The sequence below is a fragment of the Macaca thibetana genome, chromosome 1, assembly GCF_024542745.1.
Source record: "Macaca thibetana thibetana isolate TM-01 chromosome 1, ASM2454274v1, whole genome shotgun sequence".
NCBI classification, from domain to species: domain Eukaryota; kingdom Metazoa; phylum Chordata; class Mammalia; order Primates; family Cercopithecidae; genus Macaca; species Macaca thibetana.
Genome location: NC_065578.1, coordinates 123,535,599 through 123,563,336, shown reverse-complemented (window position 1 = coordinate 123,563,336; position 27,738 = coordinate 123,535,599). Strand labels below are relative to the sequence as shown.

The 27,738-nt window shown below is 51.7% G+C and overlaps 3 protein-coding genes and 1 long non-coding RNA gene across 15 annotated transcripts in view; 1 reads left to right on the top strand and 3 right to left on the bottom strand.

Annotated features, from left to right (window-relative positions):
• SCNM1 (sodium channel modifier 1) overlaps positions 1–14,430 on the bottom strand; it is a 38,217-nt gene extending 23,787 nt beyond the window's left edge. The window contains exon 1 of the mRNA XM_050751355.1: positions 14,427–14,430. The gene's annotated coding sequence lies outside the window, so the exon portion shown is untranslated. The remainder of the gene's footprint in view (positions 1–14,426) is intronic.
• On the top strand, positions 31–15,032 carry SEMA6C (semaphorin 6C). Of its 3 annotated transcripts, none has more exons than XM_050749716.1 (20): positions 31–149; positions 2,180–2,229; positions 3,969–4,143; positions 6,334–6,448; positions 6,743–6,806; positions 6,964–7,020; positions 7,716–7,817; positions 8,041–8,131; positions 8,342–8,461; positions 8,636–8,724; positions 9,675–9,892; positions 10,175–10,306; positions 10,594–10,746; positions 10,991–11,164; positions 11,448–11,594; positions 11,880–11,957; positions 12,077–12,132; positions 12,307–12,351; positions 12,682–12,777; positions 13,223–15,032. In XM_050749716.1, the coding sequence occupies exons 3-20, from the start codon at positions 4,023–4,025 to the stop codon at positions 14,254–14,256; spliced, it is 2,892 nt and encodes a 963-aa protein (XP_050605673.1). In that variant the 5' UTR covers positions 31–149; positions 2,180–2,229; positions 3,969–4,022; the 3' UTR covers positions 14,257–15,032. The 3 variants fall into 3 exon arrangements, with proteins under 3 accessions (XP_050605673.1, XP_050605693.1, XP_050605683.1); XM_050749726.1 differs by having other exon boundaries at positions 78–153; XM_050749736.1 differs by lacking the exon at positions 12,682–12,777.
• Positions 15,033–16,499: 1,467 nt separating this feature from the next.
• LOC126932883 (uncharacterized) lies at positions 16,500–19,050 on the bottom strand. Its single transcript, XR_007718357.1, has 2 exons — positions 17,962–19,050; positions 16,500–16,653 (listed from the first exon to the last, which is right to left on the bottom strand). It is a non-coding gene; the product is annotated as an uncharacterized LOC126932883 (long non-coding RNA).
• A 3,092-nt stretch (positions 19,051–22,142) lies between these two features.
• Positions 22,143–27,738, bottom strand: part of GABPB2 (GA binding protein transcription factor subunit beta 2) — a 63,359-nt gene continuing 57,763 nt past the window's right edge. For all 10 annotated transcript variants that reach the window (XM_050750167.1, XM_050750158.1, XM_050750197.1 and 7 more), the window contains one exon: positions 22,143–26,182. In XM_050750167.1, the coding sequence (XP_050606124.1) occupies positions 25,817–26,182 (366 nt within the window). In that variant the 3' untranslated portion in view covers positions 22,143–25,816. The remainder of the gene's footprint in view (positions 26,183–27,738) is intronic.

Here is a 27,738-nt window from a genome sequence, read left to right as displayed (position 1 = left end):
GACAGCGCCCTGGACCCCAAATTCGAGCACCATCCAATTCGGACGCTCATCGCATCTCGCCTGAGCACAACCACGGATTGCGAACTCAGCGCAGCGCGTGGCCGCTGGCCGTCCGCGGCGATCTCCATCTCGCTGACCCGAATCCTGGAGCAAGTACCCGGGGCAGGGAAGGGGCTGCGGGGAGGCGGGGAGGGAGCAGGAGGGCGCGGCCGGCGGGGGCCAAGCTTCTGAAGCGCCAGGGGACCAGGGAGGGTGTCGGCGCCCGGTGTGCCTGGCTGACGGAGAGGGTCAACGAAATTGGGGTGCAGGGAAGAAGGAGGCACGGTAGCCGAGTCCCGTAACTGTACTGGTGGGAGCAGAGTCTGGGCACCTCATTCAACTGGGCTTTCTTCAAGTCGCATCCCGCTGGATTGGGAAGCGCGAAAAGGGATTATTTGAGGCGCGCACCGTAGAGAGGGTGGAAAATCTGGCCCCTTGCTTTCCCGGCAGGGAAACTAGGGATCCGAGACCCGCGGAGAACTAGACCCTCCTGACGTCCCTGAAGGGATGGGAAGAGGGACGCATCGTTCTGGACTTTGTGTCACGGGTGCTCCTCTGTCCTTGTGCAAGCCGGAATCTGAGCACCCTCTGAAGGGTTGGCTCGTGCAAAGAGGCGGCAAATGGGGTCCCCGAGCAACCTCGGTCCCAGCGCCTATCTCCTTCCTTCAGCCCGCTCGGCCCGGGGCTTTGTTAGACTGAGGTCTCCCAAGGAGGATATCCGAGCTGGCAACTGCCTCCTAAGCCCACGGACCCCACTCAGCGCCGGCCTCAGGCCCGCCCTCGTCGGTTCTCAGCCTCTGGCCCTGTTTCCCTGGCCTGGGAGACCCGCCTCCGCTCCCCAACCCCCGCTCCCATCCCCTCTCCGTCTGCGCCTGCAGGCCCCTCCAGCCCCTCCTCCCGCTAACGTGGCTCTGGGACCCGGTCCCGGCCCAGACTCTGCTACCGGCCCCTCCTTGGAGCCCCGGATCCAGTGAGGGGGAGACACGTCGAGCCCCTGGCTCTAGGCCCACCTCTTTCGAGGCTCTAGACACCTGGATTGTCCTGGTTGGGGGTTGGGTGGGAAGGAGGGTAGGTGCTGAGTGTGGGGCTAAGGGCTAAGAGTGGGGGAAATGGCTTGGAGAAAGGAAGGCTCCGGTTCCACAGGCTCCTTGGCGCGACCCTGCTCCCTCTGAGGAAGGTGGACTGGGGCGGGCGACCAGCCCAAAGGCTTCCTGCTATTGTCCCCAGCCCAGTCTCCCCTTCTCCATCCCTTCCACAGCTCTGCTAGACTCTGGCTATGACCCCAACCACTCCCCAGAGGTGGCTTCAGGGCCAGGAGAGAGAAGGGCTGTTTCCTCTTCCCAGCAAGGGGAGGATCTGGAAAGGGGAGAATCAGCCAGGTCTCTCCCATGTGCTTCAGATGGGGGGTGTGAAGCAGCTCGGATTCTTCCAGGGTAGAGTGATCTTTTCTCCAGGCCAGGAGTTGAGGAGCTGACCAGATGCTGCTCCCCAAAAACAGCTACAAGAAGCCCTCTTAAAGATGTATCATAGTTGAGTCTAGAGGGCCAATGCAAAGGCCAGCCAAGCGTTTTTAGAGGCTGGACTAATCCAGCCTAAAGTGGGGTGTGAGAGTGTGTGTGTGTGTGTGTGTGTGTGTGTGTGTGTGTGTGTGTGTAGAGTGGGTGGAAGGGAGGCACAGCCTGCTCTCTCAGGGAGGAAGGAAAGGGCCGAGGGTGCTTGCTATCAGATCATTTTGCCTGGAAATGAAGAGCATGTAAATGAGATGCAAATTAGCCTCTATTGTCCCTAGCTAAGGCGCTTTTGCTAAGAAGGCTGTTGGATTCTGAGGGTTTTAACATGGGAGTGGTCGCCATGCCCCACAAACTCTCCCAGTGACCCCCTTTGCCAAGGCTAGCCCTGTAGTTCTAGGAGTTTCTAGAAAGGGGCCATCCCCTTCCCCTACATCTCTGGGCATGAAGCTACCAGCACCTTTGTAACCAAACTATTAAGAAGTGTCATCAGGTTCCTCCCATTTTCAAGGCAGCTTCTCCCCTACCCAAGCCTCAGCAGACTTTTCTTGAATTTTTATATTTACTTGTAAGGGATGTGGTAAGGGGAGTGTAACACAGTCTCTTCCCTCCTTTGTCCTGTCTTCCATCAGGTCAGAGGTTTCCTATCCCACTCAAGCCCCCAAAGGAGTCACCACCCCAGGTAAGGAAAGGGCAGCAGCTCCTGAGGGCACGGGGTGGAAGCAGGCATGAGCAGGGAGCAAGAAGAGGGGCCGGCTCTTCTCCCCACTTGCCAGAGACCAAAGTTGTTTCCAGGGTGAAGATACCAGTTGCTCAGGGCAACTTGGAGGCAGGGGGGTGGTGGGAAGAGCAGGTTGGGGAGGATGAGAGACAAGCTATGTCCCTTTCTCTTCCTTTCTTTTCCCCTGGGAACAACAGTATCCGGAAACATGTCAGGGGAGGGAGGAAGGCCCAGCCTTTCAACACCAGAGGGTCGTTAGCTAGCTGCTACTCTGCCCCTGGGGAAGGGGGGGTCATCATTAGGTGTTCCTACTCTCTTTCCTCCTCCAGCTCTCTTGGGACCCCACCTGACATCAGCCTCCCCACCAGTGATGCTGGATTGGGAGTGGGGGGACACTTGGGTCCTGGCTCCAAGAGTAGAATTACTGGGGAGATGGAAGGGTGCTTGGCATGGAAGCTTAGGGTCTGTTCTAGGGGACACGGTGGGATGGGCAACTAAGGATTGGTGAAGGATAGTTATCTGTTCACAAAAGAGAGGATTCTCACCCTTCTTGACCTGATTTTTGGAGCCAACCAAGCCCCTCACTTCAATTTTAGGGGAAAGCAGGAAGCTGGTATATACCTCCTACTGTGGGCCCCAGACAGGGTCATTTGGCTGAGGGAGGCTGATGGGTGGAAGACCTGTCTCACCATCTCTTCCACCATATCCATCTTTTCCTGGACTTTGGGCTACAATTACCTGCCTGTCACTGAATTATTTATATTTTAATTTCAGAGGCAGCGGATGAGGGAAGGAAGGGAAAGAGGGGCACGTTTAGCCATTTTGCTTCACTAGTCCCTTGTACCCCTGGTTTCTCACAGGGGGTGGGTCTGCTCTTCCCCACTCAAGTACATGCACTGGTTCTTAGGAGCCAGGGAAGGAGCAGGGGGCTAGAGAGCCTGGAGGGGGTGGCACAGTGGTCGGGCAGACAGCTGCAGCCAGAGCTAAATTTAGCCTCTGATCTGGCTTTGATGCGCATTCATTTTTGGTGAAGACAGTCCCCCCTACCAACTCTCCTCCCTACTCAGTTTCTTCCCTAGCAGTGGAAAGGGCCCCCAGACCATGAGCTTAGACCAGGACAGTGACCTCTAGGCTGCTTCCCCCAACTCTGTCTTCCTCAACTCTCGAAAGGACAGTGGCAGCCACACAGCTGCCCCCGGCTAGGCTAGGCGCAGTGCCTGCATTGCTCCCAGAGTGCCGTGGGGTGTCTGGGAGGGAGGGGGAGTCAGACATGGTGCCCTCTTCCTCCTCCCAGTGCCAAGGAGTCACTATTTATAATTTTAAGGCTTCAGTCTCTAATTATAGCTGAGAAGGGGTTAGCAAGAGGGGGGTCAGGAGGTGTCACCTACTGAATGTCCCAGACCCAGTCAGGAGAGAAGAGGAAAAGCTGAGTGAGAAGGCTGAGGGGGGGCCGGGTGTGTCCTGTCCTTACCTGGGGTCATGCATGCAGGCCTCACAGCAGCCAGTTCGGGCCAGTTGGAGAGGGAAGGACCTTGAGTGACAATGACAGCTGGCTGGGACTGGGGCAGTGCTGGAGACAGGGTTCTTTTCCCCCACCCCACAGGGTCTTCTGGGGATAGACCAGGAGAGGAGCCTGCTGGCTTGCGTCAGGGGAGAGGGAACTTGGCTCCTCCCCCACTTTTCCCTGTCTCCCCTTTCAGGGCCGGCATATGGGTGAGGGGGCACCCCCTGGGGCCTGAGCTGCCCCGCACAGGATGCCCCGTGCCCCCCACTTCATGCCCTTGCTGCTGCTGCTGCTGCTGCTGCTCTCACTTTCCCATACTCAGGCCGCCTTTCCCCAGGACCCCCTCCCTCTGTTGATTTCTGACCTTCAAGGTGAGTGCCCAGTACCTACCTTGCCCCATCTCTGTGAACTATTAGAGACTGAGACCCCCTGTGTGGGAGGCAAGATGCAGGAAGGCTCCCAGCCTCAAGGAAGCTGACAGCCAGACCAGCAAAAGGAAGCAAACAGGTAGAGTGAGCTGACACCTCCTGCCAGCTGCTTCTCATTCCTGGGCCTGGTTTCTTCACTTACAGGCAGCATCGTGTGGACGTTAAGAACGTGGACTCTCAGCTAGACCAAACCTTAGCAGGTCTGAATCCCTGCTAAGCTGCTCACTAGCTGTATGACCTTGATTAAGTTACTTAACCTTTCTTTGTCTCAGTCTCCTCAGCTGTAAAATGAATATAATAGTATTCTGAGCCAGTGGTGGGTACTCAGGAGGCTGAGGCAGGAAGATCACTTGAGCCCAGGATGTAGTGCTCTGTGATGGTGCCTGTGATTAGCCACTGCAGTCCAGCCTGGGCAACACAGCCAGAGTCCTCCCACGCCCCAACCCCCTACCCCATCTCTTTTAAAAAAAAAAAAAAAAAAAGCAGATTTAAAAAAAAAAAAGTCGCTGGGCACGGTGGCTCACGCCTGTAATCCCAGCACTTTGGGAGGCCAAGGTGGGCGGATCACCTGAGGTCAGGAGTTGGAGACCTGCCTGGCTAACATGGTGGAACCCTGTTTCTACTAAAAATATAAAAAATTAGCTGGGCTTGGTGGCATGCGCCTGTAACCCCAGCTACTTGGGAGGCTAAGGTGGGAGAATTGCTTGAACCCAGGAGGCGGAGGTTGGAGTGAGCCAAGATTGCACCATTGCACTCCAGTTTGGGCAACGAGAGTGAAGCTCCATCTCAAAAAACAAAAAACAAAACAGTCTTCTACCTCATGGAATTATTTAGAGATTAAATGAGGTTATACATGTAAAGTGCTGAGAACACGGTATGGCACAAATAAATGCTTTATATGTGTTTGCTGTTATTCTTAGCTACATAGAGAAGGCCTAATACTAGTTCAGTGGTTCCCAACACCTCTTACCCACCTCTCAACCACTGGTACCACCAATAAGCCCACCATGATAGAAAGCATAAACCCACTTTTTCTGAGAAGAACCTTTATCTATTTGCAGTTCCTGTTATATTCGTAGGATTTAGAGTAATGTTAAAGATGGAGGAACTGCAGTTGGGTTACTGGGAGTAATTGTTGAGGGATATATAAGAATAGCAAACACTCCTATGTACTAGAAGCAGCTCCAAGCACATTATAAATTTTTTTTTTTTTTTTGAGATGGAGTCTTGCACTGTTGCCCAGGCTGGAGTGCAGCGGCACGATCTCGGCTCCCTGCAAGCTCCGCCTCCTGGGTTCATGCCATTCTCCTCCCTCAGCCTGCCAAGTAGCTAGGAGTATAGGCACCCGCCATCATGCCCGGCTAATTTTTTGAACTTTTGGTAGAGACGGGGTTTTACCGTGTTAGCCAGGATGGTCTCGATCTCCTGACCTTGTGATCCACCCGCCTTGGCCTCCCAAAGTGCTGGGATTACAGGTGTGAGCCACCGCGCCCGGCCAAGCACATTGTAAATGTTAAATCATTTATCCCTGAACTCTGGCTATCCTTTGACCACTGATGACTGTGATTTCCACCATGATCAGGCCAGGTGGATGCTGGAGGTGAGGTGGTCAGAGGAGGCAGAAACCTTGGAGGGCTGAGGTGGCCTGTGAAGAGCCTTGAGGGGAGGGTGCAGAGGCCTGGGAGAAACGGAAACGGAGTGAATAAATGCTCCAGTGGGACAGTGCACAAGGTGGGAGTGAAAGGAAATTGCTAGCCGTAAGGCAGTTCCAAGAAGGGACTAGGCTCAACTCTGGAGGCAGACAGACCTGGATCTGAATCCTGATATTGCCACTTCCCAGCTAAATGAGCAAATTCCTAAATGACTTCTAGCCTCAGGCTCCTCATCTGTAAAATGGGGCCAAAGCTACCTCATAGACCATGTATTAAATGAGACAATGCATGTGAAGTGCTAACACTGTGTTTGGCAGAGGTTAAGTACTCAGTGTTATTGGTATTAAGAATAGCTTTTGGGCACTCTAACCTCACACATCCACTGTGTCCGCTGCTGGGTTTCATCTGGTTGGAGAGGGTGTTGGGGAAGTTTGTGGTATCCTGGCTGGCCCTCAGCACCCTACCTCTCTGTGTCCTCTAGGTTCTTCCCCATTATCCTGGTTTCGGGGCCTGGAGGATGATGCTGTGGCTGCAGAACTTGGGCTGGACTTTCAGAGATTCCTGACCTTGAACCGGACCTTGCTAGTGGCTGCCCGGTAAACTGGCCGTGGCACAGTTGTGGGGCAGACATGCATGCTCCTGGGCAGACATGGGACCTGCATGGCCACTGCAGCATCTTGCAGGGGACACATGCAGGTGCACAAGCCACGGGGTGTGGACATGCTTGGACCCAGAGCACAAATGCCAAGGCATGGAGGAAGTGGGGAGGGGAGGGACAGAAGGTCTGCACTGTTTGTCCCTGAACAGCTGACTGTGGGTAAGGTGGGGGCTAAGGAGCTCAGCTGGGGTGCCTTGACTAGGCTCTGATCCCTCTTTACCTACCCCTTCAGGGATCACGTTTTCTCCTTCGATCTTCAAGCCCAAGAAGAAGGGGAGGGGCTGGTGCCCAACAAGGTGAGGGGCTGTGTGGGAAGAGGTGCAGACATGGAGATGAGGCTGGGAAAGGTCTAATGGGGGTCAGGTGGGTGGGAAGAAGAATCCAAAAGGAACCATAATGTGAGGAGGGAACCCAGTTGCCCCCTGATTTTCCCTCTTCAACTTCTCCCTTTAGTATCTAACATGGAGAAGCCAAGATGTGGAGAACTGTGCTGTACGGGGAAAGCTGACGGTAAGGAGTGAGACGAGAATGTGGAGGGAAGGAGAGGATTACTCTGCCCCCAGTCCCTGTCCAACTGGTCCTCTACTATGCCGAATTTCCTTCACACTTTTTCCATCCCAGGCCACAGGAGAAAATAGAAAGGAAAGAGAATTCCCGATTTTCAGTTTCTCTTTCATGCCTCACAGAAAAGAAAAGTGAGGCTCCTCAGAGAGGCCAAAGGATTTGCCTAAGGCCAGAGGGCCAGCAAACAGCTTACTTGGGACTTTATCTCGCATTGCTCTGTTGCCCTCAAGAGGAGTAGCCCACCTTTCTTTCTTTCTTTTTTTTTTTTTTTTTTGAGACGGAGTCTCAGTCTGCCGCCCAGGCTGGAGTGCAATGGCACGATCTTGATCTTGGCTCACTGCAACCTCCGCCTCCATGGTTCAAGTGATTCTCCTGCCTCAGCCTCCCAAGTAGCTGGGATTACAGGCGCACATTGCCACGCCTGGCTAATTTTTTGTATTTTAGTAGAAACGAGGTTTCACCATGTTGCCCAGGCTGGTCTTGAACTCCTGAGCTCAGGCAATCTGCCCACCTTGGCCTCCCAAAGTGCTAGGATTACAGGCGTGAGCCACCACGCCCACCCTGTAAGCCCACCTTTCTATTACCTCCTGGTCTCAGTCCCAGGACCCTCTGTCACTGACCTAGAATTTTGGGTTCTCTAGGACGAGTGCTACAACTATATTCGTGTTCTTGTTCCCTGGGACTCCCAGACGCTCCTTGCCTGTGGAACGAACTCATTCAGTCCTGTGTGCCGCAGCTATGGGGTACAAAAGACAGGGTGGGGGTTAGGATGGGAGTTGGGGGGACCCCAAGATGGGCAATTGGTTTGATGGGAAAGGACCAGGAACTGGGGTAGGGGAATGGGAGTGCCCAGAATTCAAGGGTCCAGAGGGGCTGGGGAGGAGGCAACGGGACAGGAGGGAATAGGCTGTGGAGCCAGACTCCAAGACCCTGAAGGTTCTAGGCATCTGCTCCCTCTGTCCCCAGATAACTTCGCTGCAGCAGGAGGGTGAGGAACTGAGTGGACAGGCTCGATGCCCCTTTGATGCCACCCAGTCCAACGTGGCCGTCTTTGCAGGTGTGCAGCCGGGCATGAGAGAACAAAGCATGTGGCTGGAGGGAGCTCCTGCCTCAGCTCCTCTCCCAGTGGGTCTTTTCCCCATTCCCCTGAGTGGAGGGTTGAGGTAGGGGCCAGGGCCAGGCCTAGGTAGGGGTGCGGGAGGCCCAAGAAGAGGCAGGATACAGATCCCTAAGCCCTCCCCTGACCCCACTCCATCCATCCCTCCAGAGGGCAGCCTGTACTCAGCCACAGCTGCGGATTTCCAGGCCAGTGATGCTGTAGTTTACAGAAGCCTTGGGCCCCAGCCCCCACTCCGCTCCGCCAAGTACGACTCCAAGTGGCTCCGAGGTCAGGGCGGGCCTGGGGAAAGGAGACTGTTCCTGGGAGGGAGGACTGTGGTGGGGAGTAGGCAGATGGTGTGGTAATGTGTACGTATGCAATGGGGAGAGCGATGTGGGGCCAGGAGCTTCTGAGCAGGTACAGATACTCTTCTATACCCTTTCCTGTCATTCCCCATCTTAGAGCCACACTTTGTCCATGCCTTGGAGCATGGAGACCATGTCTACTTCTTCTTCCGCGAGGTCTCTGTGGAGGATGCTCGGCTGGGGAGGGTAAGGAGGTGGGCATCAGGGTGGGTAGCTGGAGGGTTCTGCTGGATCCTGAGGAGCCAGTCTGAGTGGGAAGAGAGCTCCTGACCATAATCTCCACAAGCAATTCCCTGGACTCTCACCCCTCAACTTGGAATAGCCCTGAGCCATCTGCCCCCACATCCTGCTTGTCCCTCACCCTTGACTCAAATTGTCCTACCATGCCACACCCATCATTCACTGTGCCCCTCACATTGCTCCCTTGGTGCTCTTTTTTTTTTTTTTTTTTTTTGAGACGGAGTCTCGCTCTGTCGCCCAGGCTGGAGTGCAGTGGCTTGATCTCAGCTCACTGCAAGCTCCGCCTCCCAGATTCACGCCATTCTCCTGCCTCAGCCTCCCAAGTAGCTGGGACTACAGGTGCCCGCCACCACACCTGGCTAATTTTTTTGTATTTTTAGTAGAGATGGGGTTTCACTGTGTTAGCCAGGATGGTCTCCATCTCCTGACCTCGTGATCCACCCGCCTCAGTCTCCCAAAGTGTTGGGATTACAGGCGTGAGCCACTGCGCCCGGCCCCTTGGTGCTTTTTTTTTTTTTTTTTTTTTTTGACGGAGTCTCGCTCTGTTGCCCAGGCTGGAGTGCAGTGGCCGGATCTCAGCTCACTGCAAGCTCCGCCTCCCGGGTTCACGCCATTCTCCTGCCTCAGCCTCCCGAGTAGCTGGGACTACAGGCACCCGCCACCTCGCCCGGCTAGTTTTTGTATTTTTTAGTAGAGACGGGGCTTCACCGTGTTAGCCAGGATGGTCTCGATCTCCTGACCTCGTGATCCGCCCGTCTCGGCCTCCCAAAGTGCTGGGATTACAGGCTTGAGCCACCGCGCCCGGCCCCTTGGTGCTCTTAACTCACCACACTCCTTGCACACAGCTGGCCCTGTGGGTCTGTCTCACCATTGTCTACTCCACTCTTCTCCCCTAGGTGCAGTTCTCCCGTGTTGCCCGAGTATGTAAACGTGACATGGGCGGCTCGCCTCGGGCCTTGGACCGCCACTGGACATCCTTCCTGAAGCTGCGGCTCAACTGCTCTGTCCCTGGGGACTCTACTTTCTATTTTGATGTTTTACAGGCCTTGACTGGGCCTGTGAACCTGCATGACCGCTCTGCTCTCTTTGGGGTCTTCACCACCCAGACCAATAGGTTGGTACTAGGCTGACTAGTGTGACCCAATCTGTCCCCTGCCTCATCAGCCTCCAAACTCCCCTTTCACAGCCTACTGATGGGGGCAGTTAAGGGAACCTCTGAGCAAAGCCAGTTTGCTGTGTCGCCCACCATTTTTTCTCCTAGTGTGGCACCCAGTGGCTGCCTCACTGCATCAGTCTCTACCTCCTAACGTGGTGTGAAGGGTGCCACCACTTCTTCCTGGGGGAAGTTGTGCAGTTCCTTTCAACACCTATCCTGCATCTTTTCTGGCTCCTCCAGCATCCCTGGCTCTGCCGTCTGCGCCTTCTACCTGGATGAGATTGAGCGTGGATTTGAGGGCAAGTTCAAGGAGCAGAGGAGTCTGGATGGGGCCTGGACTCCTGTGTCTGAGGACAAGGTCCCCTCACCCAGGTACCCAGGATGGAAAATGGCTTTTGTGGGGGCATAAGCAAGCAGCGTCTGCCCCCAAGATGGGATTGTGAGGAGTGAGTGAGATGCCTTAAGGCCTCAGGGTGGGGAGCTATAGTGGGGTGGCAGCGGGGCCGAAGAGCTGCGGCAGGGAAGGGAGCAGTGCTGTGAGTGTCTGTGTGGAGGGGGAGCAAGGCTTTCCAGTCAGGTTTGGGAGCAGTAGGGGGCACAGAGCTTAACTGAGCTCCAGCTCCCAGTCCCAAGGCAGCCCCTTCCCATTCACCCACCAGACCAGGATCCTGTGCAGGAATAGGGGGAGCTGCCTTGTTCTCCTCTTCTCGAGACCTCCCTGATGATGTCCTGACCTTCATCAAGGCTCACCCGCTGCTGGACCCCGCTGTACCGCCTGCCACCCATCAGCCTCTACTCACTCTCACTAGCAGGTAGGGTGCTGAAAAACACTGACCACTGACCCCATTCTCAGCCACCCTCCTCTTTCTTTGACCCAATAAGGTGAACCGCATTGGTGGGAGGAAGAACTTGTGAAAGTAGAAGGGAGAGAGCTAAGAAGGGAACCCTGGGACCTGGGGGAAGGGCACAGGCACAGCTACCAGGACAGCTGGGCTCTCCCTGAAATGCTCAGGCTTCCACTAGACAGGTTCCCTGACCTGAGGCCCTTTCCTCCAGGGCCTTACTGACCCAAGTAGCTGTGGATGGCACGGCTGGTCCCCACAGTAACATCACAGTCATGTTCCTTGGCTCCAACGATGGGACAGTGCTGAAGGTGCTGCCCCCAGGTGGGCGATCCGGGGGACCTGAGCCCATCCTCCTGGAAGAGATTGATGCCTACAGCCCTGCCCGGTGAGGCCTTTGGAGGGGAGGCTCCCTGCAGAGCAGGGATGGGATGGGAGTAGCAGCAGCAGATGTGGGAATAGGTTGGAAACATCAAAAACATTGGCTTTTGCAGGGTGGGAGCTCTGGGTTAGAGAGGCTTGGCGAGAAGACTGGACAGTGTGGTAGGGCAGGGCAGCTCCATGGGTTATGCTCAGTTGCTTGTGCGCCTCCCCCCTTTCTGTTCTTCCACTCACGCAGGGAAAAGGTAGCCTCATCTGTCCATCTCTGGTTCCTTTTGGCCTCACCCTAGGTGCAGTGGGAAGCGGGCAGCCCAAACAGCACGACGGATCATAGGGCTGGAGCTGGACACTGAGGGTCACAGGCTCTTTGTGGCTTTTTCTGGCTGTATTGTCTACCTCCCTCTCAGCCGGTGTGCCCGGCATGGGGCCTGTCAGAGGTGAGAGGGGCCTGAGGCCAGGCCCTGTGTGGGCAAGCTCCCCGGGCCAGCAAGAGCACAGAAACGAAGGTCTTTGGGGTGGCAGAGAAACACAGGGGATGGCTGCGGGGTGCGTAGGTACCTCAAGCATTCTGAAGGTGGGCAGCAACCAGGGTGTGGAGAGACTGAGGTGGACAGGAGAGAACGAGGCTGAGAGACTCCTGTAAGCCAGGGTGGGAAGAGGCAGCAGAATGGAAAGTGACTGGAGTAGAAGGGGATCCAGCCTCACACACCTGTTTTCCCTAGGAGCTGCTTGGCTTCTCAGGACCCATACTGTGGATGGCATAGCTCCAGGGGCTGTGTGGATATCAGGGAACCTGGTGGGTAAGTGACAGGTCCTTGGGCTTCCTGAGCATAAAATTCCCCACCACTAAGAGCTGAGGGCCAGAGTGGGAGATAGGGACAAGGTGCAGAATTCTAGAGCCACTTCGTTTTCCTCCTAGGACTGATGTGGATCAGGCTGGGAACCAGGAATCCATGGAGCATGGTGACTGCCAAGGTAAACAGAAGAGGCGGCTGCGGTTGCCGCCAAAGCTGCACATGGCCATGATGGCCACAGACACCATCCCAGGCTTGGGCTTTTGTCCTTCTCTCCTTCTGTGGCACAGTCACCCCATCAGTTCTTCATGAAGCTTCTCCTTCCCCCCATCTTCACCCTCTCCCTTCTTCATAGATGGAGCTACTGGGAGTCAGTCTGGCCCTGGGGATTCTGCTTATGGTGAGTCCTCTTGTCCCAACTTCACCTTCCCTTGCTCAGCCCACATACCTGAGTGTATGTCCTGTGGTAGCAGCAGAGCAGCATTCTGAATACCCTGGGAGTATCGGAAAAGGGTCGGCATCCTCCAGATACCCAGCATGTAGCTCAGTACTTGGCACACAGTAGGGTACTTTTTGAACAAATAAATCAATGTCCTGCATGATGAGCCCTCCCCCAGGCCCAGAAGAAACTAGAGGCTGGCGTTCCACAGGAGGGAGGAAGGACCCCTGGAAGGGTGTCAGGGGTAGAGATTAGGAGCCTCACTGGCTCTGACCTGGTCTCTGCCACCAGTGCTTCCGGGTCCTGGCCCTTCCCCTGGGACCCCCAGTCCCCCCAGTGATGCCCACCCCCGGCCCCAGTCTTCCACTCTTGGAGCTCACACTCGGGGTAAGAGGGCTACCTGGGAGGGACAGGAGTGAAGTGTGGGGCTGCTGATTCTCGGAGCGTTCTAAGCCCCTCACTGACTGGTGTTTGGTGCTCACTAACGCCTGTTTGGAGCCTCCCCTCCCCAGAATTGGGCATCCCAGCCCCAAGTCCTCCTGCACGAGCAGTTGTTGGCAGTTGCTCTTGGCATGGCTACAGAGGCCAGAAGTGGGATGGGGAATCCCCAGGCCCAAGCTCTGGCCTGAGTGTGAGGGGTAGTGCGTGGGCTGTATGCTGAGGGGTCAGGGGAGGTGAATCCTGAGGATGGCGAAGGCTGTGGGAGTGAGGCTGAGTAGCAGCGGGAGGGACGATGATGTCAGGCCTGGGAACTGCCGGCGGCGCCTCTGGGCCTAGGTGCCCCGCACCGCCTCCCCTTGGCTGAGCCTCCCTCCTCCCTCTCGGTCGGCAGGCGTGCGGCGGGACCTGCCCCCAGCCTCGGCCTCCCGCTCGGTCCCCATCCCACTCCTCCTGGCCAGTGTGGCCGCAGCTTTTGCCCTGGGCGCCTCAGTCTCTGGCCTCCTGGTCTCCTGTGCTTGTCGCCGCGCCCACCGACGTCGGGGCAAGGACATCGAGACTCCGGGGCTCCCGCGCCCTCTCTCCCTCCGCAGTTTGGCCCGGCTCCACGGTGGGGGCCCAGAGCCCCCGCCGCCGTCCAAGGACGGGGACGCGGTGCAGACGCCGCAGCTCTACACCACCTTCCTGCCGCCTCCGGAGGGCGTGCCCCCGCCGGAGCTGACCTGCCTGCCCACCCCCGAGTCCACGCCGGAGCTGCCGGTCAAGCACCTCCGCGCCGCCGGGGACCCCTGGGAGTGGAACCAGAACAGGAACAACGCCAAGGAGGGCCCGGGCCGCTCACGGGGTGGGCACGCGGCGGGCGGGCCTGCGCCCCGAGTGCTGGTGAGGCCGCCGCCGCCCGGCTGTCCCGGGCAGGCCGTGGAAGTCACCACCCTGGAGGAACTGCTGCGCTACCTGCACGGCCCGCAGCCGCCCAGAAAGGGGGCCGAGCCCCCCGCCCCTTTAACCTCGCGGGTGCTCCCGCCGGAGCCCGCCCCCGCCCTCTTGGGCTGTCCCAGCCCCAGGTCCCACGAGTGTGCCCCGCCGCTGAGGCTGGACGTGCCCCCCGAGGGCAGGTGCGCCTCTGCCCCCGCCCGGCCCGCGCTCTCCGCCCCCGCTCCCCGGCTGGGCGTCGGCGGAGGCCGTAGGTTACCTTTCTCCGGCCACCGGGCTCCCCCTGCCCTGCTCACTCGAGTCCCCTCGGGAGGTCCCTCCAGGTACTCAGGGGGTCCCGGGAGGCACCTCCTGTACCCGGGCCGGCCGGAGGGCTACCGGGGCCGCGCCCTGAAGAGGGTGGACGTCGAGAAGCCCCAGTTGTCCCCGAAGCCTGCCCTCGTCAGGCCCTCCTCCCGCCAGGCCGTCCCGAACGGCGGCCATTTCAACTTTTAAAGGGAGCAGCCCACAGCCTCCAGCGTGGGGGGCGCCCGAGTCCTCTCGGCCGCGAGCTGGACGCTCTTCAGGACGTCTCACCGCCCCCTCGCCCCGCACCTCCAGCCTTCCCGACTCGCAGAGTCTCCCGTGGCCCCTTTTCGCCTCGGGTTTATTTATTGACTGTCTTTCCCCCTGTCCTCGAGAGAGGAGTGGGAGGTGAGAAGCCCGTCCCCTCAGTGAGCCAGCATTTCGGGGGGAGCTGGCGGACTCCCACTCCCCGCTCCCTTCCAGCCAAGCTGCCTTAACTCGCCCCTCGGGGCTCCCGCAGAGACTGGGCCCCGGGCGGGCCGCGCGCGCTGTGTCCAGAGTCCTCGGGCCTCCCGGGTCTGGGACGTACCTCTCCTACTGTGTAGGAGCCTCCGCTTCCCAATACAGCCGTGTCCGCAGCCGCTGCCTGACTTTACTCGGGCAGGGGAGGGCGGCAGTCGGTCGGCTCGCTCTGGGCGCCCTCGCCCTCTGCCTTTATCTGGGCCCTGGGCTCTCCCGGGAAAGGGGATGGCTGCGGTCTCGCCGCGGGGGGAGTCTGGAAAGGTTTCCTAAAGGAGACGAGCGAACTAATGGTGTCGAGGTGAGCCAGGGCCCGGGAGACCCCGTAAAGTTTAGTTGGGGCTGGGGAAGGCCCTCAGAGCTCGTTTCTGGATCGAGGTAAGAGGGACTTTCTTAAAGGCCTAGTCTATGGGATGGGGCGGCGGAGGGAATTTTTTGAGAAATAAAATGAAGCTACAGCGTACGTTACTTTCAAGTTCCACATCAGAAAATCTTGTCCTGAGGAGAATTTGGCTGGAAGATTTGGGGTCGCATGAGGGGTAGGGTGCAAAAAAACAGCAAAGGATTCGGCCCTGTCGGAGGCAAGGGTCTGCCCCCAGCTCTTCCCTAAGGCGAGGACCCCGCGGAGAGCTGGACCGGCGACGAGAGCTCGCGCGGCGTCACACGCACGCTTAGCCACCCCCCAAGAAGCCGCTGCCGCGCTCGAGCTCCGCGCGCTCAGGACCAGGTAGCGTGTGGCTGTCGTGGTGCTCCCTTTGCTCCGGTTGGGACTGGCTGCGGATATCTGTCCATTATCCCCGACACCAATGAGAGGGACGAACAGGACCACCTGCCCCGCCCACCACCCTCGCGCTAACGACGCTTAAGGCCTAACGCAGGCGGCAGCTGGTGCGAATTTTTTTTTTTTTTTTTGGAGACAGGGTCTTGTTCTGTCACCCAGGCTGGAGTGCAGAGGCCTGATCTCGGCTCACTGCAACCTCCGTCTCCCAGGTTCAAGCATTTCTCCTGCCTCAGCATCCCAAGTAGCAGGGATTTCAGGCATGCATCACCACGTCCGGCTAATTTTTGTATTTTTAGTAGAGACGGGGTTTCATAATGTTGGTCAGGCTGGTCTTGAACTCCTGACCTCGTGATCCGCCCGCCTCGGCCTCCCAAAGTGAAGGGATTACAGGCGTCAGCCACCGTGCCCAGCCGAGCTGATGCGAATTTGTAAATGGGGTTTTTCACCCGCACTTGGCTGCAATGTCCGCCCAGTTCGAGCCCCACATTCTCCCGCTGGCGCCGCCTGGGGGCCGAGCCAACCCTTGCTGCTAAGGAAGCCTCACCAGTCCCCTTCCCGTTTGCTACCTAAATGTCCTTGGCGGGAAACTGCTGAGAACAATTTGAGGAAGAAGCCTGAAGTTGTTTCTAGTTCCGCGCTTTATTATTTGTGATCATGATTGGTCAAAACTTCGCCCGGAGCCTCCATTTGTTCATCTGAAAAATGGGTTTGAGAAGCTCAAGTACTAGAATGTGAAAACGCTTTCTAAAGGCAACGGCATGGTATCTTGTGAGATAGTAATTTCTTCAGACTAGCGCATAAGCTATTCCTATTCCTAACTTTGCGATCTGTTTTCACTAGGCAATCTCTTTCCCTTTGTATCCTTATACTTTTCATCTATAGATTTTACCCTCAGGGCTTTTTTTAATGCTCTCTGAACATTACTCCCATTTCAGTTAAGCTTGTCTGGCCAAATTTGGTTGTCCTCCAGAGTCTGACCTCTTTTTGCGTGGCGCTTGTTTCACCGGGTTGAAGTGGTCCTTTAGGTCTCAGTTTTTCCCATATGGGGTGCCTTACTTAAACCAAGGTGCCTCGGGGCCAGTGCTAGTTTCCTAGATACTGGAGGAAAGCAAGCAAGGAAGGAGTAGAGAATCCAGTCACTTGACTTCATTATCCTCTTCAAACCGAGATTTTAAAGCAAGGACAAGGAAAAATTTCAAGGCTGCAGCCTTTCACAGTCCTCTGAGGGACAAAACTCAAATATAGTTCTTGCCTTGAAGGTGGTCACAAACAAAAAGGGTAAATGATCCTAAGGTTTACATATAGACCTAAAAGAGAGATACATACAATGGAAATTTAATCTTGTAATTCTTTGCAGGCAGCAGTAATTTATAGGTTAAAGTCCTGGTTGTAGTTTAATTATAAAGTATGTTCATTTATTAGTATTTATCACTATAGTGACTTCTTTAGCCAAAGAGTATCTAGGCGGGGCACGGTGGCTCAAGCCTGTAATCCCAGCACTTTGGGAGGCCGAGACGGGCGGATCACGAGGTCAGGAAATCCAGACCATCCTGGCTAACCCGGTGAAACCTAGCAAAAAACTAGCCGGGCGAGGTGGCGGGCGCCTGTAGTCCCAGCTACTCGGGAGGCTGAGGCAGGAGAATGGCGTAAACCCGGGAGGCGGAGCTTGCAGTGAGCTGAGATCCGGCCACTGCACTCCAGCCTGGGCGGCAGAGCCAGACTCCGTCTCAAAAAAAAAAAAAAAAAAGAGTATCTAAACTGAACTCTCAGAGCTAACAGAAGTAATCATGTTGCATTGAGAGCAACAGTCCTGGATCTCTACCCGTTGTTTTCTATGTGACCTTGGCAATTCAACCAACCTCTTTGAGGCTGTTTTTTTGGTAAGGAATGGAAAGAACATATGGCAACAGGGATTTGTAAAGTGCCATATGAATATATATATTTAAATTAAGTGCTTTGTGAGAAAATTATTTACCCAAAAGAAAGTAGACTTCCACCAAATATGCAGTTCATTAATACAGATACCTCTCCCTGATAGAGAGTAGTGAATAATAAATTAGGAGGATGAATTCAAATAAATTATCCCTGACAATAGAAGGATAAATATGACCTCAAGAAATCTGCTAATACTTTTTTTTTTTTTTTTAATCATACTATTAGCTCAGTTTTTGTCTTTAGGAAACTAGAATGTGCCAACAGTAGGATAGAATCATCATCCTCAGGGATTTCTAAGCTGATTTCTCAGAGGCATCCTGGGAGGTTATGGAGAAACCAGGGCCCCAGCAGTCAGAGTCCATCAGTTTGTGTAAGGCTTTGGGGACTTGAAACACAGAAGGTTCCACAGTCACAGTGCTTGAAAATCTGTTCAACATCTTGGGTTCTTTGGGGGCTAAGTCACAAGGGCCTGAGCTATTACTGTCTCTCAGGTTTTTAACTCCTTGATGTCACTGTCCCATCCATGAGAACCACACAGGTATGTGTCACTCTCTGCTACTTAATCCAGCAGTTGACCTTTCAGAACTGTTGGCTCATAAGTATATAAGGTTATATGTATGAGAGTAAGGTTCAAGTACATGGATAAAATATGAAGCCTATAAATCTAAAAGATCACCTACCTTTACCAGGTGTATCGGACAGGGTCTCAACAGGAAACAACATTCTCAAAATAATGAAGGGCTATTTTTAAAGATATGGGCAAAGGATAGATAGGTCAGTAACTGGAGGCTAATAACTGTATTAGGCCTAAAAAGATAAAAGGAGTTATTGGTTTCTAGGTCCTGGAGGGGGAGAGTGCCTTGAGAGAAGCAGTGACTTTTTTTTTTCTTTTTTTTTTTGAGATAGAGTCGCAGGCTGGAGTGCAGTGGTGTGATCTCAGCTCACCAAAACTTCTGCCTCCCAGGTTCAAGTGATTTTCGTGCCTCAGCTTCCCGAGTAGCTGAGATTACAGGAGTGAACCACTGCACCTGGCAGATGTCAATACATTGACTTAAGTCTTTTCTCTTTCCCTAGTCTCCTGTCAGGGCTCCCTATTGGCTGAATCCAACTGGATGCCAAAGCACAGGAAGCCCATTGATGTTCATATAGGTCAGTCTCCCAGGACAGAGAACAGCCTACAGAATAGAGGAGTGTAATCTGGAAGGAAAGAAAGAAAACATCCAGCATACCTAGAGATGAAGACCCTATTCATTCCCCACAAGAGAGATTATCTTTTACTCTTCTTGCTCAATTATTGCTGGCCAGAAACTCTATGCAGATACCCCCAAATTAGTTTTGAAGCAAAATTTACTATGGGGAGCTTATAGGAAATGCTGCTTGGATCATATTTTTCTTCTCAGTTTCTTTCATTCTTTTTTTTTCTTTGAGACAGAGTCTTGCTCTGTTGCCCAGGCTGGAGTGCAGTGGCGCCATCTCTGCCTCCCGGGTTCAAGCAATTCTCCTGCCTCAGCCTCCCGAGTAGCTGGGATTACAGGGATGTGCCACCATGCCCGGCTGATTTTTGTATTTTCAGTAGAGACGGGGTTTCACCATGTTGGCCAGGCTGGTCTCGAACTCCCAACCTCAGGTGATCCGCCCCAGTTTGGCAGCTGCTTTTTTTTTTTTTTTTGAGACGGAGTCTCGCTCTGTCACCCAGGCTGGAGTGCAGTGGCACAATCTTGGCTCACTGCAAGCTCTGCCTCCTGCCTCAGCCTCTTGAGTAGCTGGGACTACAGGCGCCTGCCACCATGCCCGGTTAATTTTTATATTTTTAGTAGAGACGGGTTTTCACCATGTTAGCCAGGATGGTCTCAATCTCCTGACCTCGTGATCTGCCCGCCTCGGCCTCCCAAAGTGCTGGGATTACAGGCCTGAGCCACTGTGCCTAGCCCTCAGTTTCTTTTTTTTTTTTTTTTTTTTTTTTGAGACGGAGTCTCGCTGTGTCGCCCAGGCTGGAGTGCAGTGGCACGATCTCGGCTCACTGCAAGCTCCGCCTCCCGGGTTCACGCCATTCTCCCGCCTCAGCCTCCCGAGTAGCTGGGACTACAGGCGCCCGCCACCACGCCCGGCTAGTTTTTTGTATTTTTAGTAGAGACGGGGTTTCACCGTGTTAGCCAGGATGGTCTCGATCTCCTGACCTCGTGATCCACCCGCCTCGGCCTCCCAAAGTGCTGGGATTACAGGCTTGAGCCACCGCGCCCGGCGCCCTCAGTTTCTTAAATGCAAATCTCAGATGAATTAAGCTGCCCAAGGCTAGTGAATAAAATAGCATTCTGACAAAAGGGAAACCACAGAGGAAAGTACACTAATTAACTCAATGCAGAAATTGTAGTTTTAGAAAGAACAATTTTAGCCTGGGTGCCATGGCTCACGCCTGTAATCCCAACAGTTTGGGAGGGTAAGGCAGGTGGGTCCCTTGAGCTCAGGAGTTCAAGACCAGTCTGGACAACATGGCAAAACCCTATCTCTACCAAAAATACAAAAATTAGCCAGGCATGGTGGTACGCACCTGTAGTCCTAGCTTCTCGGGAGGCTGAGGCAGGAGTGTTGCTTGAGCCCTGGAGGTTGAAGGTCGAGGCTGCAGTGAGTCAAGATCATGCCACTGCACTCCAGCCTGGGCAATAGAGTGAGACCCTGTCTTTAAAAAGAAAAAAAAAAAAAGGCCAGGTGTGGTGGCTCACGCCTGTAATCCCAGTACTTTGGGAGGCCGAGACAGGCAGATCACAAGGTCAGGTGATCGAGACCATCCTGGCTAACACAGTGAAACCCGGTCTGTACTAAAAATACAAAAAATTAGCCGGGTGTGGTGTTGGGCACCTGTAGTCCCAGCTATTTGGGAGGCTGAGGCAGGAGAATGGCGTGAACCCGGGAGGTAGAGCTTGCAGTGAGCTGAGATTGCGCCACTGCACTCCAGCCTGGGCGACAGAGCAAGACTCTATCTCAAAAAAAAAAAAAAAAAAAAAAGGACAATATTTACAAGTGTGTGACTCTGCAAAGTCAACTTATTTTTACAACTATATGATAAGGATAATACCCACCTTGCAAAATGGGTATTTATATGTATATGCAGAGTACTTAGCACATTGCCATACACGTAGCAAAATCTTAAAGCATGGTGGCTATTGTTATTATTTATAATATTGGGCCCTATCCCAAACTTTCCTTTCCTTTACAGCACTACCCTTAAACTTTAGGACTGGTTATAGGAGCAGACTGCAACCCCACACTTTTGTTCAGAAGTCTCCTATAGTCTTAACTTACTCTATTACCTATCAGATGTCTTACACAAGCCTTACACAGTTGTAGTTATCACTAGATTGCTCCCACGTCAGCCTTCACCTGTATTTTTCACCTATTGACCTCCTTGGAGTAGAGGGTTCTTTTTCACAGAGGAAGGAACTCTTAGGAAAGTTGCCCTAGTTCATGATTTTTCCCATTATTTAAGAGTATCACCCAGCCGGGCACAGTGGCTCATGCCTGTAATCCCAACACTTTGGGAGGCCAGTGCGGGTGGATCACCTGAGGTCAGGAATTTGAGACCAGCCTGGCCAATATGGTGAAACCCCGTCTCTACTAAACATACAAAAATTAGCTGGGTATAGTGGTGCATGCCTATAATCCCAGTTACTAGGGAGGCTGAGGCAGGAGAATCACTTGAACCTGGGAGGCAGAGGCTGCAGTGAGCCGAGATTGTGCCACTGCACTCCAGCCTGGGCAGCAGCGTGAGACTGTCTCAAAAAAAAAAAAAAAAAAAAAAAAAAAAAGGATCACCCATCAGAGAACTCTAGGTTCTTATTTCTCCAGTTCCCCTCAACTTTCCCATCTTGATAATTTCTCTCACCAGGATTTAATTCAACAAGATTTTTAGTGCTTTGGTTCTTAAGGCTCCTCAAGTTCCTGCCTTTTTTTCCATCAGCACAGCCAAGACTATATATATTGCTTAAGTGCCTGCCAGAATTACCTTCTATTAGTTGAATATATGCACAGGATTTGCTGACTATATGTATTTACCAAAAAGAAATTATCTGCATGTACCCTAGTACATGGTAGGTGACCAATTTCCTAAATATTGACTTTGAGAACTTGCTGAAGATTCCAGTCGCTGAACACAGATGCTTATATGTCCTTAACTTTGGACAGGCTCAAAGCTAATTTTATAAAGAAAGGTATCCTTCTTGCCAACAAAACAGCTTTTCAGAACTCTGTACACTAGATGGGACACCCATCTTGCTAGTCAAATTGGTTTGTTCACCCCTGGCTATCAATGGGGATTGTGCTACTACCAGACTGACCCTCCTATTTTTAAATATAAATGTGTGCTGATTTTGGATTAAGATAGCAGCAAGCACCCTATTAACCAAGAAAAGCTGAGAAGCTGGCAAAGTAAATCTACTCTTTCCAAGCACTCCTGAGTCTGATGTTTTTCCCTATACATCTCAGCATTGACTTTACTCCCACACAAGGCACATAATCATTTTCTTCAGCTACTTTTCTCCTCCCTTAGTTGTTTGCTTTTAGGGAAGGGAGTGGGGGATGAGAGAAAGAAGGAAAATGTACATTTAACTAGTCAGTCAAAAGCTCTCCTAATTCTCATTTCATTTCTTACCTCAACTTGCTCTGCCTGTCAAGAATACCACGCTGAGAGAGGTGGATAAGGAAAAGGCAGTGGGCATGCATGGGTTAGTAGATCTATACTCCTCCCCCTTCAATTAGCTCAGTTGGACAGGGAAAATGAGCTCTGTGGTTCACCTGTGATCAGAGAATAGATACAAATTTTTGCCCAGGAGATGAAAACAAATTCAATGGCACCCTGAAATGGTCAGCTCTGACATTTTATTGAGAAATATTTTTATTTTAAATGATAGTACAAAAACTGTATATATAATATAGATCTGTATAAGTATATATACATACAAATGCTCATACACACATATACACACAAACTTGCTCATCAGAATAAAACCCTATTCTAAATAAAGAAGTATATTTAAGTTTTTCTAAAAATATGCTGTACATAAAGCTGTCAGACAACCTGAAAAACTGAGGACATTGTGAGAATAGTCTGGGCGCATCCCCCCAACAAACACCTGCCCCAGTACACACACAAATGGCCTTGACAGAAGGACAGCACATGGGGCAAAGCCAGGGACAGAGCTGCTACCATCATTGTTGCTATAACAAGATGTCTAAAGCCAACTAGGAAGCACAGGATATAGAAGGTGACCTAGATTAACTTTCAGAAACAAACCACCTCAGAATAAACAAAAAATATGGGGTAGAGAAGGAGGGGAATGGAGAGAGAAAAGACAAGCCCCAAAGATTAGAAATGACCTACTAACTAAATTCGGGTGCCTGGGAAAGCCTCAATGAGAGAGGAACAATAGAATCACTAAAGCAGAAAAGGTAGGGGGAGGTGGGTATAGGGAATCACAATTTCCTGCCACTAACATGCCAAACTGCTACTGTAGAGTCTAGGAATGTCACCTCACCCCCTAATACTAAAGAGGCTAAAAAATAAAATAAAAATTTACAAAGGGCAGCATCAGAGACTAAAAAAAAAAAAAAAAAAAATGGCATAGGAAATAAGAGTACTACTCAGAAGGGGGACATAGTCACCACATAAAATAGAGACAGATGAGAGCCTAGAGTGCATACAGGTGGTCATGACATATAGTCCATTCTGAAGCTCCTTTTCTAGCCATCCAGAGATGGGTCTGCACAAGGAGTAGAGAAGAGGAAGCCTTCTCTAATAAATTAGGACAAAAACTGATTCCCACTCCACATGAAACTTTCAGGAAGAGTTCAGTAAGTGCCTCAAATTTTCCAGCAAACTCTGGAGGTCTGTAATGATAGGAGAGAGCCACACAAGCTTTCTTAAAATGGTCATCATCATACTGGTGAGAAAAAGAAAAAGAGGCTGGGCACGGTGGCTCACACCTGTAATCCCAGCACTTTGGGAAGCTGAGGAGGGCAGATCACGAGGTCAGGAGTTCGAGACCAGCCTGGCCAATATGGTCAAACCCTGTCTCTACTAAAAATACAAAAATTAGCCAGACGTGGTGGTGCGCACCTGTAATCCCAGCTACTCAGGAGGCTGAGGCAGAAGAATCGCTTGAACCTGGGAGATGGAGGTTGCAATAAGCCAAGATCATGCCATTGCACTCCAGCCTGGGCAACAGAGAGAGACTCTGTCTCCAAAAATAAAATAATAATAATCTTCATCATTTCTCAAACTGATATTTCTTTTTTTTTCTTTTTTTTTTTTTGGTGAGCCACCGTGCCCGGCCTCTTTTTTTTTTTTTTTTTTTTTTTTTCTTACCAGTATGATGATGCACCACCACCCCCAGCTAATTTTTGTATTTTGAGTAGAGACTGGGTTTTGCCATGTTGGCCTGGCCTCAAGTGATCTTCCCGCCTCGGCCTCCCAAAGTGCTGGGATTACAGGCATGAGCCACTGTGCCCAGCCAGCAGCTTTATTTTATTTTATTCTATTTATTTATTTATTTATTTTGAGACAGAGTCTCGCTCTGTTGCCCAGGTGATCTGTTGCAGTGGGGTGATCTCGGCTCACTGCAAGCTCTGCCTCCCGGTTTCACGCCATTCTCCTGCCTCAGCCTCCCAAGTAGCTGGGACTACAGATGCCTGCCACTGCGCCCAGCTAATCTTTTGTATTTTTAGTAGAGCTGGGGTTTCACTGTGTTAGCCAAGATGGTCTTGATCTCCTGACCTCGTGATCCACCCACCTTGGCCTCCCAAAGTGCTGGGATTACAGGCATGAGCCACCACGCTCGGCCAGCAGCTTTATTTTAAAGTAGACAACCATCCTAAGCTTGAAGTTTCTCGTGCTCAAGCACCAACTCTGATCCATTTCTCTGTTTTTCCTTTTTCTTTTCTTTTTTTTTTTTTTTTTTTTTGAGACACAGTCTCGCTTATTGCCCAGGCTGGAGTGCAGCGGCACAATCTCAGCTCACTGTAAACTCCACCTTCTGGGTTCAAGCAGTTCTGCTGTTTCAGCTCCAGAGTAGCTGGGACTACAGGCATGTGCCATCATGCCCAACTAATTTTTGTATTTTTGGTAGAGACGTGGTTTTGCCATGTTGGCCAGGCTGGTCTTGAACTCCTGACCTCAAGTGATCTACCCGCCTCAGCCTCCCAAAGTACTGGGATTACAGGCGTGAGCCACCATGCCCTGCCATTTTTGTCTGCTATTTGATTCTTAATAATCCAACCTTGCCAATAAGCCAGTTGGAATCCTCTAACCCAGAAGATCTAAGCAATATTTCCCCAACTTCCATGACTAATCCAGAAAGACATACAAAATCATGAAATGGTATTGCCATTAATGTATTCAATATTTAATTTCTAATTACTTCAAAGCATCCTCACCTGCCATTCTCTTCATAGCAATACAATTGGAGATCAAATCCTATTTCCCTTATCTGGGATGCCAAGAGGACTGTTCTGAGTAAATAAAAATGAATGCCTTTTTCTTACTTTTTTTCAGATACCTCCATTCTCTCCCTCTCTACCCCAGCCTCTCCTCTAACAAACTCCCCTGTCTCAGAGACCCATCATAAAAAATGACTTGGCCTATATTAGAGATTTTGGGGATTGGGGAGGTAGGAATGATAGCTTCTGCAGAAAGAACAGTAAGATCTGCTAAAGAATTCCCCCCAAAAAGTGGTGACTGTATACTCAGAAGGACATGTTAGATGGACGTTCTCTGCCTTTCGTCAGTAGCTACCCCAGAGAATGAGCTGGTTGGGCCTGAATATCATCTGCAGAGTTAACCTCCTCCCCCTTAATGGGCGGGGTGTGGGGAAAGAGGGATTAAAGTCAACATATGCACCAAGAACATAAATAAAAGACATCTAAAATGATACTTGGTTCCTCTATCATTAAAGTAAGGCTCCGAAATCCCACACATAACAGCTTCTTGTTAGCACCTGGTTCCCAAAGGGACTCAGAAAAAATAAAAACATTGCAAACAGGAAACAATTATTTGACAGCAGATAGAACAATTTCATCATCACCCTTACCTAGGCTACTCCCCCTCACATTTCCCTGTCATCCCCAACAGCCCAGAATATTCTCCAATCTGAGAAGTGTTCAGTATCAGACCTGTGGAGAAAATCTAGCTAAGGTGGCCAGTAGCCAAGGTTAATTTCCAAACTGATATTTTTGCCTATAAATCTCTAATAATCAATTCTGTTTGTTAAATATGGTTTTGGGAGTTAAGTTTTCAGTCTATTTTGAGACCCAAATGATTCTGCTCCTCTGACAACACTGCAGCAAATTACTTCACTAATCAAGGTAAACAGAACCATGTTAACTGTCAGGTTTTTTTCCAAATTAAAAATGCATGTTTTCCCCATGACTGCTAATTAAGAAAACCATATTCTAAACAGTCATTCGAATGTTTACTTGGCACATCTCCCTCTGGTTTATTCTAATTTATAACAAAGCAAGCAAGTCTAGAATGATGAGGGCCCAGTTTCAAAGGCAATAACCTCTGTAATGTAACCTGTTCATAACCTTTCTCTCTCCACCCATATTCCCTTTCTTTGGGAAAAACTCCATGCTGACATACAAAGAAAACCCAGCAGGTGGCCGGGCGCGGTGGCTCACGCTTATAATTCCTGCACTTTGGGAGGTCGAGAAGGGCAGATCACCTGAGGTCAGGAGTTGAAGACCAGCCCAACCAACATGGAGAAACTTCGTCTCTACTAAAAATACAAAATTAGCCGGACATTGTGGTGCATGCCTGTAATCCCAGCTACTCGGGAGGCTGAGGCAGGAGAATCGCTTGAACCCAGGAGACAGAGGTTGCGGTGAGCCGAGATGATGCCATTGCATTCCAGCCTGGGCAACAAGAGCGAAACTCCGTTTAAAAAAAAAAAAAGAAAAGAAAAAGAAAACCCAGCAGTTAAACACTTTCCAAAAGTGGGCAGAGGAAGTGTAGGCATAGTGGGAGAGAAAGGAAGAAGACAAAGTAGCCAGAATCTTTGGTTCTTTATGGCACTGATAGTTCTTATTCCCTTTGTCAACACACACTGAGTACCCTATAAGGCACAAAGCTCCATAATAGACCAAGCTTAAGGAAACAGAGCAATTTACTCATGCCAGATCAAAAGAAAATAAAACTAAACATCATCATCAGCATTTACCTCCAACCCCCTTTTTGTTGCACGTAAGAGGATAAGATATAAGCTCCACAGAAAAGCATAATGTGTCCTAAATGACACTTAGAAAATTCAACAAAGTTTGATAAAATTAAAGAGTCTAGGCTGGGCTTGGTGGCTCATGCCTGTAATCTCAGCACTTTGGGAGGCCGAGGCACGCGGATCACCTGAGGCTGGCAGTTTGAGACCAGCCTGACCAACATAGAGAAACCCTGTCTCTACTGAAAATACAAAATTAGCTGGGCATGGTGGCACATGCCTGTAATCCCAGCTACTTGGGAGGCTGAGGCGGGAGATTCACTTGAAACCAGGAGGTGGAGATTGCGGTGAGCTGAGATCACGCCATTGCACTCCAGCCTGGGCGACAAGAGCAAGACTCTGTCTCAAAAAAAAAAAAAAAAAAAAAAGAGAGAGACTGAGCTTGACATTACATAAATGTTTGGAAACAAGTTGCTCTGACAAGAGAGTACCCTCCTCACTATAATTTTATAAAATCCAGTCAGAGCAAAGTTTATATCTCAAGACCAGAGTTTCAAAGCCCCCATAAGCCTTTTTCTGGCCACTTCCCAGCACTGTGGAAACACAGCCTGGATTTTGGTTTTATATATACTCCTCCCACATAAACAAGTTTTCTTTCCTTTCTAGTGTGTTTTTTTTTTTTAATGGAGTTTCACTCCTGTTGCCCAGGTTGGAGTGCAGTGGCGCCATCTCGGCTTACTGCAACTGCCGCCCCCGGGTTCCCAGCAATTCTCCTGCCTCAACCTCCCAAGTAGCTGGGATTATAGGCATGTGGCCACCACACCTGGCTGATTTTGTTTTGTTTTGTTTGTTTGTTTGAGATGGAGTCTCACTTTATCGCCCAGGCTGGAGTGCAGTGGCATGATCTTAGATCACTGCAACCTCTGTCACCCGGGTTCAAGAGATTCTCCTGCATCAGCCTCCCTAGTAGCTGGGATTACAGGCGCCTGCCACTTCGCCTGGTAAATTTTTGTATTTTTAGTAGGGTTTCACCATCTGTGCTAGGCTGGTCTTGAACTCCTGACATCATGATCCACCCGCCTCGGTCTCCCAAAGTGCTGGGATTACAGGCGTGAGCCACCGGGCCCGGCCCTAATTTTGTATTTTTAGTAGAGACAGGGTTTCTCCATGTTGGTCAGGCTGGTCTGGAACTCCCGACCTCAGGTGATCTACTGGCCTCGGCTTTCCAGTTCAGTTTTTAAAAACTCTATTTCAGTT

What these genes read in the sequence shown, in the direction of transcription:
- SEMA6C (XM_050749716.1), top strand. Translation starts at nt 4,023, where the DNA reads ATGCCCCGTGCCCCCCACTTCATGCCCTTGCTGCTGCTGCTGCTGCTG. An exon ending in CTGTACGGGGAAAGCTGACG is followed by an intron (nt 7,021 to 7,715) that starts GTAAGGAGTGAG and finishes TGGGTTCTCTAG; the next exon opens with GACGAGTGCTACAACTATAT. An exon ending in GGAGCATGGTGACTGCCAAG is followed by an intron (nt 12,133 to 12,306) that starts GTAAACAGAAGA and finishes CCTTCTTCATAG; the next exon opens with ATGGAGCTACTGGGAGTCAG.